A 15,644-nucleotide genomic window follows, 5' to 3' on the forward strand; every position below is an offset into this window, starting at 1 on the left:
TTGTTTCTCAGCCTATGACAGATTATTGCTCCTTAATGCGAGCCATCTGGTCGGCTGGGTAGTGTAAGTTCAGAAACTGAGACTTGTTGGGTAATTTTCAAACCTGGGCAAATCTAGTTAGTTCCTATTATAAGGGTGGGAGTGATTGTGCTGGTTGGGGCAATGTTAAGGCATCATCAGCATATAAGCAGATACTATGTTCCTCTCTGTCTATAACTATGCCCTTGATGTTTTGCTTTGCTCTTATCGCGTTAGCTAATGGCTTCATATAGGAAACAAAAAAGAGGGAAGTCAAAGGACAACCCTGCTGTAAGAAGTTGGCTCTGTATATACTATCTCAAAGTGAGAGTGTGCACAGAGTCCAAGGGTTCACCTTAGAGGTTGATAGTGGCAAAAGTAGATAATTCTAATGCTCTATTTTGTGGTAGTGTGGTCGAGCAGTAGGCTTATCAGAGGGTAGTGTTAAGCATTTGTTGTACACACAGGCAATAAATGAGGAACACCCACTCAAAGACTTAACTCCAGGCCAATAGTTTTTATATAGAAAAATATATTTTCTTAATTCATTTTAGAACCACAAGATTCAAGATTTGAAGTAAATACATAAAATGAAAGGTACTCCACGCTGGTAAGTAAGGAACTTTGAATTAGAGCAGTAACATACACAGTATAGGTTAAAATGGCAATAAGCTATTTTAAAAGTGGACACAGTGCAAAAATCAACAGTTCCTGGGGAAGGTAAGTAAGGTTAAGTTTCTGAGGTAAGTAAAGCACTTACAAGCTCAGTTTCCTGGGCATAGGCAGCCCACCTTTGGGGGTTCAAGGCAACCCCAAGTCACTGCACCAGCAACACAGGGCCGGTCAGGTGCAGAGGTCAAAGGAGGGCCCAAAACACATAGGCGCCTATGGAGAACAGGGGTGCTCCAGTTCCAGACTGCCAACAGGTAAGTACCTGCGTCTTCAGAGGGCAGACCAGGGGGGTTTTGTAGAGCACTGGGGGGGACACAAACAGGCACACAAAACACACCCTCAGCGGCACAGGGGTGGCCTGGTGCAGTGTGCTTAGTAGGCATCGGGTTTTCTGTAGAAATCAATGGAGGGACCCGCCGGTCACTCTAGCGATGCAGGCAGGGCACAGGGGGGCTTTCCGGGCCAGCCACCGACTGGGCTAGGCAGAGGGCTGCCTGATGGTCACTCCTGCACTGGAGGTCGTTTCCTTTCGGGTATGGGGGCTGCGGGTGCAGTGCTTGGTCCAGGCATCTGGTTCTTTGTTCCAGGCAGTTGGGGTCAGGGCGAGCCTCTGGATACTCTCTGCAGGCGTCGCTGTGGGTGTGCAGGGGGGTAGTCTCTGGTTACTCACGAAGTCGCAGTCACCTGGGAGTACTCTCTGCAGTGTTGGTTCTCTGGAACTCGAGCCAGGGGCATCGGGTGCAGAGTGTGAAGTCTCACGCTTCCGGCGGGAAGAGTGAGTTCTTTAAAAGTTGCTTCTATGTTGTGAAAATGTTGCTGTAGGTGAACACTGCCTCTGTTCTCTGGAGTTTCTTGGTCCTTCGGTTCAGGGCAGTCCTCTGAGGCTTCAAAGGTCGCTGGTCCCTGTTGGATGCGTCGCTGTGCAGGTTCTTTGAGTCTGGAGACTGGCCGGTAGGGCTGGGGCCCAGTCAGTTGTCGTCTCTGCAGGGCTTTCAGGTCAGCAGTCCTTCTCCTTCGTGTAGGTTGAGGGAATCGGATTTCCTGGGTTCTGTGTTGCCCCTAAATACTAAATTTAGGGGGGTGTTTAGGACTGGGGGGGCAGTAGCCAATGGCTACTGTCCTGGAGGGTGGCTACACCCTCTTTGTACCACCTCCTGAGGGGAGAGGGGCACATCCCTATTCCTATTGGGGGAATCCTCCAAACTCAAGATGGAGGATTTCTAAAGGCAGGGGTCACCGCAGCTCAGGACACCTTAGGGGCTGTCCTGACTGGTGGGTGACTCCTCCTTGTTTTTCTCATTATCCTCTCCTGCCTTGCCGCCAAAAGTAGGGGCAGTGGCCAGAGGGGCGGGCATCTCCACTAGCTGGGATGCCGTGGGGTGCTGTAACAAAAGGCATGAGCCTTTGAGGCTCACCACCAGGTGTTACAGTTCCTGCAGGGGGAGGTGAGAAGCACCTCCACCCAGTGCAAGCTTTGTTCCTGGCCACAGAGTGAAAAAGGCACTCTCCCCATGTGGCCAGAAACTCATCTGGTTGTGGCAGGCTGGCAGTAACTGGTCAACCTAGCACTAGGAGTCGGGCTGGTATTCAGGGGACATCTCTAAGATACCCTCTGGGTGTATTTTACAATAAATCCCACACTGGCATCAGTGTGCATTTATTGTGCTGAGAAGTTTGATACCAAACTTCCCAGATTTCAGTGTAGCCATTATGGAACTGTGAAGTTCGTAATTGACTGACTCCCAGACCATATACTCCTTATGGCTACCCTGCACTTACAATGTCTAAGGTTTTGCTAGGACACTGTAGAGGCATAGTGCTCATGCACTTATGCCCTCACCTTTGGTATAGTGCACCCTGCCTTAGGGCTGTAAGGCCTGCTAGAGGGGTGACTTACCTATGCCACAGGCAGTGAGAGGTGGGCATGGCGCCCTGAGGCGAGTGCCATGTAGACTTAGTCATTTTCTCCCCACCAGCACACAAGCTGTGAGGCGGTGTGCAGGGTCCCCAGGGTGGCATAACACATGCTGCAACCCTTAGAGATCTTCCCTGGCCACAGGGCCCTTGGTACCAGGTTACCATTTACACAGGGTAACAATGCCAAGGAAGGCATTTCCTTACACTTATGTTCAGTTTGAGCACCATAATCCTCTTCTGAATGTTCCTTTACCATCCCTGTAAATGAAGATGAGAATAAGATGCAAATTAGTGCTTCCCCACCCCTTTCTTGGTGGTGGGGAGGCATCTCTTTCTTGGTGTGGCCAGAGGAGAAATGTTGATGTGGGAACCATTTACACTGCATGCTTGCAGTCTTTTTTGAACAGATGTGTCTCTTGCAGGAACAGATCTGGGCTTCAGAATCTATCAAGGCAGACAGGACAAAGTTGTTATGCTGGTGTGTTTAGGCCCTGCACATTGAGGCTCAGGATTTTAAGTGTGTGTGTGCCATATTGTTAGTTACATCTGAAGTGGTAGTTACTTAGGTCTTAATGCCTAGGTCATGTATGTAGTCCGTACAAGGAAGAGTGTTTTTATGGCAACATACCATGTCCTATAGTGGAAGTGCAGATAATATTTGTGACTGATGAGTCCTTCCTCCCCACATTGAAAGCAGCAACTCAGTCCTGCCCCTTCAAGGGATCTGGGACTCAAACAAGAAAGCTCCTCTTCTCTTTCAGACCTGGGCCTCTTAACCTGTATGTATCTCCAGTTAGCTCAGAGGGTCCAATAGTTGTTGCCCAAGCCCCACCGAGGGCTCTGGCCATCCCGTCCTAAGGAAGAGTCCACCACCCCTATAAAGTTCCCCACTTAGTGTTGGGGATCTAGATACCTGAAGCTACAAGATGAATGCTTCACTTCAGCAGTCAGCTTGAATCCGTTGCATCGAACAGTTTGCCATGCAGTGTGTCTGGAACATCATGCACCCTTGGACTAAGATATCAGCTACTAAGACCTGGCTCACTGGCCTAACCCAAGTCTCAGTGGGGTGTGCACCTGGTGTTCCAATGCTTCCTGACTTGAAAAACAATCGTTGACAAAGCTTGTAGGTCCACCCCCACACCATCCTATTCCAATCTACCCCACTCCACTCTAAACCATTCCAAACTACCCCACTCCATTCTGATCTACCCTACAGCACCCCAATCCACCTTTCCTAGTCTATACCACTCAGTCCCACTCTATCCCACTCAGAGTACCCCACCCAACTCCTCCCAATCCTCTACATTCCAATCTACTTCACTTCAATCTACTCCACCCATCCCAGTCTAATCCACACCACTGTACCCAGTCTACTCCAAAATAACACACTCCAGTCTACTCTACTCCACTGTACCTCAATCTACCCCATTCCAATATATCCCACTCATTTCTACCCCAACCTTCCCCAGTCAACCCTACTCCACTCTACCACAACCTTCCCCTCTCCACTCTACCCCAGCCTTCCCCCATCAACCTCAATCTACCCCACTTTGCTCCAGCCTACCTGAATTATCCCCATTCTACCCCACTCCACTCTACCTATCCCAATTAACCCCAGCCCACGCCACTCAACTCTATCCCACCCTAAAATACCCCAACCTACCCTTGTCCAATCTGCCACACATCACTCCAATTGACCGCGTCACTCCAGTCTCCCCTACTCCAATTTACCCTAATCTACACCATTCCACTCCAATCTACCCTACTCCAATCTAGGTCTATCTACTACACTACACTATACTCTGCTCTAATCTACCCCACTCCACACTACTCCAGTCTACCCCACTCCACTAGCGTTTAGCCATGCTGAGCAGCAGCCACACTAGTGTACAGCATGCCTAAAACATATTGCCGAAGCCTATAGCTCTAGCACAGGTGAGACATATTGGCTTTGCCAGTGTTTGTTGTTAATGGTGATTGCATATAAATCGTGATAAATGTGTATTGTGTTTTCCTTCTAAAGGTGACAGGGTCTTTCTTTCGTGCTGCTAAAATGATTGCCTTTTTGTGTCAGTAGTAGGGCATACAAGTGAGAATATCAGAGAGAGTATTGCTTTTATGTATTGAGAAGCCATTTCTGTGTGTCCACTCCAGGATGATATCTGACAAATTCAGTAAAATGGGCATAAGTCTCTTGCCTTATAGTTAAATGTTGGCCACTTCTGCCAGCTGTGGCACTCCCATGATCTGGATATTCTGCCTTCTCAAACAATTTTCCACGTCTTCCAGGTGCGCTTGTTGTTGAAGGTTCTGATTGCGTAGTGTAAGCAGTTGTTAGCTGACTAGTCACCTGTTGTCGTTACCTATTGTATTTAGGTTATTCAAGTGATTCCCCTTTGTGTCCCAAGGCTGTAATATCTTGCCTGATAGTATGTAGATCTTTAGAGACGTCATTCCGAAGAGGGGCTAAATCTTCTCAAATGCTCCTGCATGAACAATCTGGTGTCTGGAAATCTGAATCTCCAGTGTCTTTAGGATCATCATCTCCTGTTGATACAGGGTTTTATTGCTGCTACTTATCTGTTTACTGGGATCCTACCCTGCTCAGCGTATCTTTTATACTAGAGTCATTGTTGGCAGAGGTCATTACACTAAATTGGATCGTGGCTTCTGGGGCTAAATTTAAGTAGTTTTAAACACAAATTGAGTCTCTGCTCCTGAGATCTCCCAGCGCCCTTGTCAGATTTTAGACTTTTGGGAAGGCGAGCATGCTTTAAAATGCGTGTATATGTAGGAGCAATTGATTTCTCTGCAGCATGTGGGCGGCTATGTCAGCTCTGGTTTGTGTTTTTTCAGCGAGTAATGAGAATACTTTGTTTTTTGATTGGGTGTGGAGTGTAGACAGCCATGTACAGTTGAGTTGGGGACTCTCCCAAGCCCAACTAGGTCCTTGAGCCTCAGAGGCTTTGAGCAACCAGTTTGTTTTAGGCCCACTAGCGTTCCTTTAATATCTAGTCTCGGGGCAGTTATGGCCTAGGTTGTCATCCAAAAGTAGGGTCTCCCACCTCCAAAGCTGGCTAAAGTGAAGATGGTCAAGGTATTGGGGATGGCCCACACTCCTATCTTGATTTCCTCACATGCAAGTTATCAAGTGAAATTCCCTTCAATCGTACACTGCTGTGGTTTACTCTACTGGGGAGCGGTTTCGTTTGTGAAACAGAGTTTTTTCTCCATTAAGGCGCATATGCAACTGGGGCTCTGTGTAGGCCTTTATTTATTTCACTCCTGTGGTGCAGGTCCTATCTCAGAATGCCTTGACTGCCTGCTGGAGCTCACTTGTGCAGTGTTTCACCTGGTAACACTTCTCTAGGGGATAAGACTGCTCACTGCAGTGTATGGTGCCATATCTCATCACCGGAGCTTGGCGGCAAAGTCTCCTACCTTTGACTCACTCGGGTTGCTGCCCTGTCACTGGGGCACACTCTGTTCTAATCCTGCCAGTGATGCGTGACCTAGAAGTGCCCAGTCGAGGTGAATTTTAACCTCGCCCTTTCTCTGGAGCTGCTTTGAGTTATGTTTTAGCACTGATGTCATTCAGCTCACTGTAGCCCCCTTCACGCAGCTAATAACTAGGCCTGTGCAGAGAGTTGGAGGCATGTCCTACTCCGCCACCTTGGCTATGTCCAAACCTTGACTGAATGCCAAGTTGCTTTGATTCACCCTGGACACCAGCCTCACCCTCAAGGACCATATTGCCAAAAAGCACAGGGGGCCTGTTACCAGCTCTCTCCCCTACAGAAAGTCAACATTTTTCAAGATCTTCTATTTTTGCAGCCGAATGGTGGTAATGTCCTGTTTCCATGTCCTTCCAGACTCCACGCTTGCACCCCTAAAGGGCGCATCCTACACACCACAGCACATCTCATGGATGTCCGCAAGAAATATGATATCACCCCCATCCTAATTGAACTCCATTAGCTCTCTTTGCTCTCCCGTACCATCTTGACAATCAGCAGCATTAATTACAAAGGCATCACAAGAAGAACTCCAGGTTATCTTGCTGACAAACTTATAATTTCTGGTGCTTCTCAGCACACACAAACAGGATACCATAGAATGCACACTAAGAAGTGTAAAAAAGAAAGAAAAAAAAACTGCGCCAGAGCCGCTGTCCTCTCCATCTATACTCCCAGGATCTGGAACAACATACCATATCCATCAGGACTGCCTGAACGTTACTCCAATTTAGTAAACAGTTGAAGACTCACCTCTCAGAACATCACAGTGCATTATCCGTCCACAAACCAACTTCCTCTCCTTTTACTCGTTGACGTTAGGCTAGTCTTTCATCATGCTCAGCATACTGCTTCCTTTTGGATAGGTTTGCACTACAGAAATACTATTTAGATAAATACTTCATAGTATCAGCAGTAGTTACCTTCATGGTACATGTGGTTGCCCTCTAACCCTTTACTTTGTAGAGCTAGAATTCTGGTTATCAGCTGAATCCTTGTGAATTGTGAAATGGTACGGGAGTTTGTAATTTTTCAATATGTCTATACAGATCCCCGTCTTTAGAAAGAAATGCAGCAGATGTTTACCAACACAATTTCTCATTCCATTAAGAAGGAAGTAAAATAACTTGACAGCTTTGGCTAGCTGTACCCTGCAGCTATCTGCTGATAATGTACTGTGTTTATGCTATTGATTGAGTAATGAAATGCTTAAATAGTTTCCTAGGTTTTTATACTATTACTAATTTTGAAAATGCACACATTTGTTTAGAAATGGGTTGTAAAATAAGCCTGGAAGCCTATAATATGAAATGAATGTTAAATGTTTTATTTTTTTAATGCAGTTTTAGTAGATGATGTTTTATAGCAGCACGTTTCAGCAGACCTATTCTTAATTGTTTTTCTATTTTATTAGATTGGCTCCAGTGAAGATAAAAACCGAACCAGGTGATGATATAGGTATGTAATAAAAATATATCAATTAGAAATACACTGAGTACAGTATGTGGCTTTAGCTATTACAAATTGTGGCTTCTGGTAGATAGTGCAACAGTTCTACATGAGTAGTCACACATGCATAAAAAACATTGACTACACCTTTGTGTAGTTTGAAATGTTTTCGCAAGCATCAATATACATGGATTATTCTTAGTCATTGAGTTGGCATTCCTATCCCAATGACAACAGTGATTCAAAGATGTGACTCTATGAAAGGTATCTTCACCTGGGTACTGAAGTTACAGGTAAGTAACTTTGTAAAATATAAATATAGAATAGCAATGCTAAACAGCAATTAGACATAGAAAAAACCTGAAGAAGCAGTGCATATTTAGCAGCACACACCTCATTGTAAACGACCCTTATTCCAGCCAGTGATCTGGCTTCTGGTATTTGTCTTCCTCATAACATGGGCCATAATACGTATGATAGTTTGGGTGTTCATACTGCTGGTCATTACCTCTTTAGCATGCAAAGGAATCGGTACTTGACCGTTTGGTGGTCTACAAGACAATGTATGGCCATAACCACTCTGTTGATGAGACTTTTGGCTAACACCTTTATTTCAAGATAAATTACCGATAAATGCCAGTAAGAGACAGTCTTCCTAAGACTTCCTAGGCTTTAAAAATGGACATTGTTGTGCCCCTCAGGTCATATGGAACTAAACCTATATCTGAAGCATCTTTTATACATCGCCAATAGGAATGTGGTCAATAGCGATGCATCTGGTTTAAAAAAATAAATAAAAAAATAATAATAATCTATAATCCATTAGCTTCTGGAATTTTGACGCAAACACGTAGTATTGAGGGTCTCCAAAATGTCTTCCTCTGTCACAAGGCTGGTCATCGTTTGAAAGCCTAGGCGTTGAGTCTTCAGTAACTGGGTTACTGCAGTCTGCAAAGGGATGTTCATGGCAACATATAGCCAGTGGTAGTATTAGGCAAACTCCTCCATAATTTGAAGAGGGACAGCTACGCTTTGCCTCACCGAAACATTTATGCATGGCACCCACCTCAAGTCAATTTCTCTATTGGCAAGCCAGTAGAGCAGTTTCCCAGAATTGTCACCTTATTCATAAATTGGGTACTAGGTTGCTGCCTATGGCTGTATATTATTGTTAAGGAGCAGCTACCTCAAGGGTCGTCCAAATAATCTAATACTGTGAAAACGCACTTGTGATATAGAAATCATGGATAGGTCTCATAGGAGAAAAGCACAATCGATACATGCTTGTTGTCACTAAGACCACTCATCGTCATCTAAAAGGTGTCATAAGTGGGACTGTTGTTCATCTTCTGCTGATAGGAGTTTTCTAGGTATATGCCCTCCAAGCCCCTAAAAATATCTCTGCACCTATGCTTGCAAGGGAAGCAGAATTTAGGGGCATACGTAAATGTTCCTCCATAACCATGAGGTGCGAGGGAAATACTTCTAGCTGCACAACTTGTGGAGCAGAATTTTTGAGTATCTTTTTACAAAACTCTTCAAACAGCTGGGCCTTGAGTCCTGTTTTCTGCCATTTTAGGTAGCACTGGCAGTGTGGCTTCTCAAAGCCCGTGCATAGTCCTCTGGAGGTTTTATGAAGTAGAAACCCCTCATGGGAAGCCTGCTTCTTGAAGTGTTGCATTCATTCATATATCAGAATCTCTCTCTTATCAGTAGAAGTCCAGCCTGTTTCTTTGTGGAGTCCCGCATTTTCCTGTGCTCTGGAAGCAGGTAGACATAAGAACAGCCACTGAGCCAAAGTTGCTAGGTAACGGGGGCTGGTGGGAGTTTCCCTGAACGGCAGTACTGACAGTAATCAATATAAAAGATGGGGGAATCATCACTCCACACAATAGGTGAGGATTTAGTAACTGGATCATGCAACTGGATGGCTTTAATGGAAACCCATCTTCTCTTCCAGTTACACACAATACTCTGTCATTAACGAAAACGCAAGCCAGGGACCCCACATATAGGGGAATGAGCAGACCTTTATTAAGGAGAAATTATTAGGCAAATGGCATCTCAGGGGTACAGGTAAAAAAAAGATCTATACCCACTGTAGGCAAGTCACTCTTTTTAGCATGGCTACCCCCACTTTTTGCTGGGATCCTGCTAACCAGGACCACAGTGATTGTGCTCTCGCCCTCTAAATTTGGTTGCCTAGGACTTCCACAGTTGGCATACTGGTATTCCCTTATACGGCTCTAGTATATGGTACTTAAGTGCCCAGGGCATTGGGGTACCATTGGATCCCCATGAGCTGCAGCATGTATTATGCCACCCATGGGAGCGGATACAAAATGTCTGCAGGCCTGCCATTGCATCCCGTGTGAAAGAATGCATGCACCCTTCTCAATACAAGTTATTGCACCAGGTCACGGTAAGTTACATCTATGGTAGGCCCTCCTAGCCCAGAAGGAAGGGTGCAGGTACCTGTGTGTATGGGCACCCTTGCATGAGCTGAGGTGCCCCTACGAACTCCAGCTCCATTGCACTGGACTTATTAGGTGCGGGAAGCCATTTTGTAGGAAAGTAACCCCTTTTTAGCGTGGTTACCCCCACTTTTTGCCTGTTGTCAGTGCATTTTTACTGTGTGCACTGGGATCCTGCTAAACAGGACCCCAGTGACTGTGCTGTCTCTATTTAAACTTGGTTGCTTGGAACACATACCTCCCACATTTGGCATATTGGTGCCCCCATACAGATCCTTAGTATATGGTACAGCATGTCCCCATGGGCTGCAGCATGTACTATGCAACCCATGGGGAGCCCATGCAAAGTGTATCTGCAGGCCTGCTATTGCAGCCTTGCTGAAAGGGTGCATGCACCCTTCTCAATACAGGTTATTGCAACAGGTCACTGTAAGTCACCCATATGGTAGGCCGTCCTAGCCAAGAAGAAAGGGTGAAGGTACCTGTGTGTGTTTGGGCACCCTTGCATGAGCAGAGGTGCCCCCACAAACTCCAGCTCCATTTTCATGGACTTCATGAGTGCGGGACGCCATTTTAAGTGTGTCTTGGACATAGGTCACTACCTATGTCCAGCTACATAATGGTAACTCCGAACCTGGGCATGTTTGGTGTCAAACATGTCGGAATCAGACCCCAATACTGTTGCTCGTATTGATTGTATGATTCCATGCACTCTGGGGCCTCCTTACAGGAACCCCAGCATTGCTCCTACCTGCTTTCTGGGGTTTCCCCGGCAGCCCAAGCTGCTGCCACCCCACAGACATGTTTCTGCCCTCCTGCTGCTTGAACAGCTCAAGCCCAGGAGGGCAGAACAAAGGATTTCCTTTGGTAGAAGGGGGTAACACGCTCTCCCTTTGGAAATAGGTGTCACATGGTTTGGTGAGGGTAGCCAGACTGCTCTGGCATGAAACTGGACAATGGAAAGGGGATTGACCACTCCTCTGTCAATCACCACCCCAGGGTTGGTGCCCAGAGCTCCTCCAGCGGATCCCTTAATTCTTCCATCTTGAATCCAAGGTGGGCAGAGGCCTCTGGGAGCACCTCAGTGGCCAGGTCAGGCAGGTGAAGTCAGAGCCCCCTGTTGATAGGATGGTCACCTGGCTTTGTGACCACTCCCCCTCTCAGGTCTATTTTGGGGCTTCCTCTTGGGTGTTCCTCAGATTTGGTTTGCAAGATTCCAGCTGGACTCCTCCTCTGCAACCTCTTCTGTGACTTCTGGACACTGGAACTGCGACTTTACCCTCCAGGAACTGACAATCTGCATCCATGACGAAGACTCTGCTTGCAACATTGTTTCCACGGCTCCTTCCAGCTTCTGCATCATTTCCCCGTCTGTGCATCCTCCGAGGGCGGCAAGTCTTCAGGCTGCACGAGAAGGAATAAGTCATCTCTCTTGGAGTGAAGGAGTCACTCCCCTGCAACTGCAGGCACCAACTACAATGATGACTGGCTGCGTGGATCTCCTCTCATCCTGAGTTACATGGATCCTGCATCATGGGTGGTGGTCTGGAGTGGTCCCCTCGCTTTTCTCCACCAGCTGTCTACCTTTGGTAAAGGTAAACCCTTGCCTTCCCATGAAAGGCAGTAACCCCATGCACCGCATCTCTTGCAGCTGCCAAGGCTTATTGGCATCTCCTTCAAGGGATCTTCAGGCTCTGTGTAGCCCCAGCCCTATTCCCTGCGACGCACAGCCCTCTGCTTGGTTCTCCTGCGGCGTGGGAACCTTCTCCAGTTGTGCTGCATGGGCTCCTCTGCGACTCCTGGGTCCTCTTCCAGTGGGTCCCTTGTGGGAATTGCCTTTTCTTCTGCATACTCTGTGCATTGCTGAGGGTCCCCTGAGACGCCCCACCCTTGGGTTCAGTCCTCCTGGACCTTGATGGTCCCTGACACCACCACTTTTCTTCTACCACGACTCTTGCCTTTGCAGAGGCTTGTTGGTGCCTTTTCCACGCCACAGACAGACTGCAATCTTCCATCCGGGGTGAGACATCGACTGCATCCTCGAGGAACTCTTCACCAACTCCAGGGCTGCATTGCTGACAGTCTTCGTCGTACCGTCAACCAACTCCTGCAACCACAGCCAGGTGGGTAGTGGTTCCTCCCACCACCAGACACTTCTGTGACTTCTGATGGATACAACTACCTGTGGATTCCTCACCTAATGAATACTCCCATGGCGCCAGCATTCGACGGAAATCTTCTTACTAGTCTCTGCACGTCGACGAGGACGTCACTCTAGCCCACGCGACGCCGTCTGACGTCATACAGGCAATAAGAGGTCCTCGACGACGTGCGGACGTCAGTTCCCTTTTTTCCGTGCATTCGAAACGGTTATCTTCGAGGGAGCAACTGTTACTTTTTTGGTTACAGTGTATTTTTGCTGCGTAGTCTTTCGCTGTGGTAATAATGTCACAGAGAAAGTCTGGATTTAAGCCTTGTCGTGAGTGTGGAGGCAAGATGTCGGTGACGGATCCTCATTCCGATTGCCTTTGGTGTTTGAGCTCCGACCACGACGTCTCGACTTGTGATTCATGCCAGCACATGAATCCAAAGGCCCTCAAGGAACGTGAGGCGAAGCTGTTTATGGCTAAATCGAAGGAGAAGCATCACAAGAAGTCTTCTTCTCCAAGACATCAGCGTCATCGAGACTCCCGGCGCCGTAGAGAATCTCGGCGTCATTCGAAGGAGACTCGTTCCAGGTCTTCGGATCGGCGCCGAAGGACATGGGAGATCAGTCCCACGGTTACGCCGCATCCTTCGACGCCGTTGCCCTCTCCGGCGTCTCAGACTTCACCTGGACAGGCGTCGGTGATTGAGGTATTGGAGCCTCAGGTGTTTTCTCTGGCGCAGACGCCGAGGCCGGCGTCGGGGTCGCCTCCGAGACAGGCACCTCAGTATCCGGTTTTTCCCACCCCTGGAGCCGATAGTTCTGCATTCTTGAATGCGATGTATGCCATCTTCCAACAGATGGCTCCAGGGGGTGCTCCGGCTGGGCCTTTGGCCTTTTCTTTGGGTGATCCTGCGCCTCTTCGGCCGGCACCCTTTATGCCCTTTCTCCCTTTTGGGAACGTGGGCTCGGCGCCAGTGTCGGCGCCGGTGGCCGCTCCGGTGGCTTCAGAAGGATTGGCCCCGGGGATTTCCATCCCGTCGAAGTCGGGATTTCGGCCTGTGACTCCGGTGGGTCCATCTGCTTCAGCTGCTCTTTTGTCGGCGCCGAAGTTACCTGTGGCGCCGGACGCGGCGTCGGTGGCTTCTGAAGATCGGCGCCGATCTTCGACTTCGGCGGAGGCATTGTCGACTCCGCGTATTGAACAACGACTTCATTCCAGGAGACGTGCTCTCCGTGTATTAGAAGAGCAGGAGTACCAACGAGCCCTGGAGGAAGGAGAGCTAGAGGACTCAGGTGATGGGCTGCGTGGACTGGAGTCGGCCAGTGGGCTGGACACTTCCCCTGAGTGGGATCTTTCGTCCCCGGGGGAATATACTGAGGAGGCTGCTTCCTTTCATGCAGTGGTACGGAAGGCAGCTAGTTTTTTGGACCTGCCTTTGCCGGTGGTGGAGGCTAAACAAAACCTTTTAACAGAGGTGCTACATCCAGCCTCAGCTGCGGCGGAGCCTCTGTTGCCATTTAATGACGCTCTGCTGGATCCGGTGTTAGAGGTGTGGAAGAGGCCGGTATCTTCCCCAGCTGTTCACAGAGCCATGGCCAGGAGGTATCGGGCGGTTCCGACTGACCCTGGGTTTCTATCTAGGCACCCTACGCCGGAGAGCTTGGTGGTGCAGGCCTCCTGTTCATCCAAGTCAGCGCCTGGTTCTTTCCCGACGGTGCCTGGGGACAGAGATTCAAAGAAGCTAGAGGCGCAGTCGAAGAATATTTTTTCGTCCTGCAGTCTGGCATTAAAAGCCACCAATGCAACCTGTATCCTGGGGAGGTATATTCATGCTCTGATGGATGACATTTCCTCATCGTTTACAGAGCTTCCCCAGGGTCTTTTGGATCTTGTCTCAAATGCCCAGGCTGCTGCGACCCAGATTATCCAGACGGGACTGGATACCACTGACTCGGTAGCCAGAGCAATGGGCACAACTGTGGTGGCAAGGAGACAGGCCTGGCTCCGTAACTCGGGCTTTTCTGCAGATGTACAGTCCACATTGTTGGATCTCCCGTTTGATGGGGACAAACTGTTTGGAGCCAAGGCTGATTCGGCCTTGGAACGTTTTAAGGAAAGCAGGGCCACGGCTAAGTCGTTAGGGCTCGAAGCTCCTTCTTCCACGGCCTCTTCCAGATTTTTCAGGAGGTTTCGTGGATTTGGGCGTGGCTCTCCCTCCTCTTCCTTTCGGGGAAGATATCAGCAACCTGCCTCTTCCCATCCCTATAGATCTTTCAGGGGGAGAGGTAGGGTCCGCACCAGAGGAGCCTCTCAGCAGCACTCTGCCTCTTCCTCATCCTCTGGCGGGGTGCAGCAGGGGAAGCAGCCTTAGGCTTCCACCATTTCCCACTCACTCCTCTCCTGTAGGGGGAAGATTACAGCATTTTCTCACCAAATGGAAGACTGTTACAACGGACACTTGGGTTCTCAGTATTGTGGGAAAAGGCTACACCCTTCCCTTTCGGGAGTTCCCGCCCCTCATCCCGCCCCGCCCTTCTTATTGTTCAGAAGAACACCTCCTGTTGCTAGAACAGGAGGTACAAGCCCTCCTTTCCAAGGGCGCGGTGGAGTTGGTCCCAGAGCAGGAAAGGGGTCGAGGATGTTACTCAAGGTATTTCCTGATTCCCAAGAAGGATGGTCGTTTGAGACCAATTCTGGACCTGAGGATCTTGAATTGGTTCCTCAAGCAGGAAAAATTCAAGATGCTGACCCTAGCACAGGTGCTTTTGGCGTTGAACAAGGAAGACTGGATGGTGTCTGTCGACTTGCAGGATGCTTACTTTCATATCCCGATACTCAAGTCACACAGGAAGTATCTCCGGTTTGTGGTGGGATCGCAACACTATCAGTTTGCGGTCCTTCCGTTTGGTCTTACTTCAGCACCTCGAGTCTTCACGAAGGTGATGTCGGTGGTTGCGGCAGAACTCAGAAGGAAGGGGATAGCGGTATTCCCTTACTTGGACGACTGGTTGATCAAAGCCAAGTCCCCGGAGCTTGTGTCGCATCATCTGCAGTCAACAACCCAGTTGTTGTTCGACCTGGGTTTTTCGGTGAACGAGCCCAAATCTCACCTAGAGCCCTCTCAGCGCCTCCTGTTCATAGGGGCAGTACTGGATACAACATTGGGTCGGGCCTTTCCTCCGCCTCAGCGGATTCAAGATATTCAGGATTTGGTTCCAATGTTTCAAAATGGAGCGGTAGTTCCAGTTCTCAAGGTCCTTCGTCTGCTCGGTCTTTTTGCCTCCTGCATTCTGTTGGTCACGCATGCTCGCTGGCACATGAGGGCTCTTCAGTGGTGCCTCCGAAGGCAGTGGTCTCAACACAAAGGGGATCTAGAGGGTACTGTCAAGATCTCCAGAGATGCTGCTGTGGATTTGAAGTGGTGGATTGCAAGCAACAATCTTTCA

At 48.6% G+C, this 15,644-nt stretch overlaps 1 protein-coding gene across 2 annotated transcripts in view; it reads left to right on the forward strand.

Annotated features, from left to right (window-relative positions):
* Positions 1-15,644, forward strand: part of GTF2I (general transcription factor IIi) — a 1,115,084-nt gene that overhangs the window by 161,026 nt on the left and 938,414 nt on the right. For both annotated transcript variants that reach the window (XM_069226909.1, XM_069226910.1), the window contains exon 8: positions 7,540-7,583. In XM_069226909.1, the coding sequence (XP_069083010.1) occupies positions 7,540-7,583 (44 nt within the window). The remainder of the gene's footprint in view (positions 1-7,539; positions 7,584-15,644) is intronic.

This window comes from Pleurodeles waltl, chromosome 3_2 (genome assembly GCF_031143425.1).
Source record: "Pleurodeles waltl isolate 20211129_DDA chromosome 3_2, aPleWal1.hap1.20221129, whole genome shotgun sequence".
Classification (NCBI taxonomy): Eukaryota; Metazoa; Chordata; class Amphibia; order Caudata; family Salamandridae; genus Pleurodeles; species Pleurodeles waltl.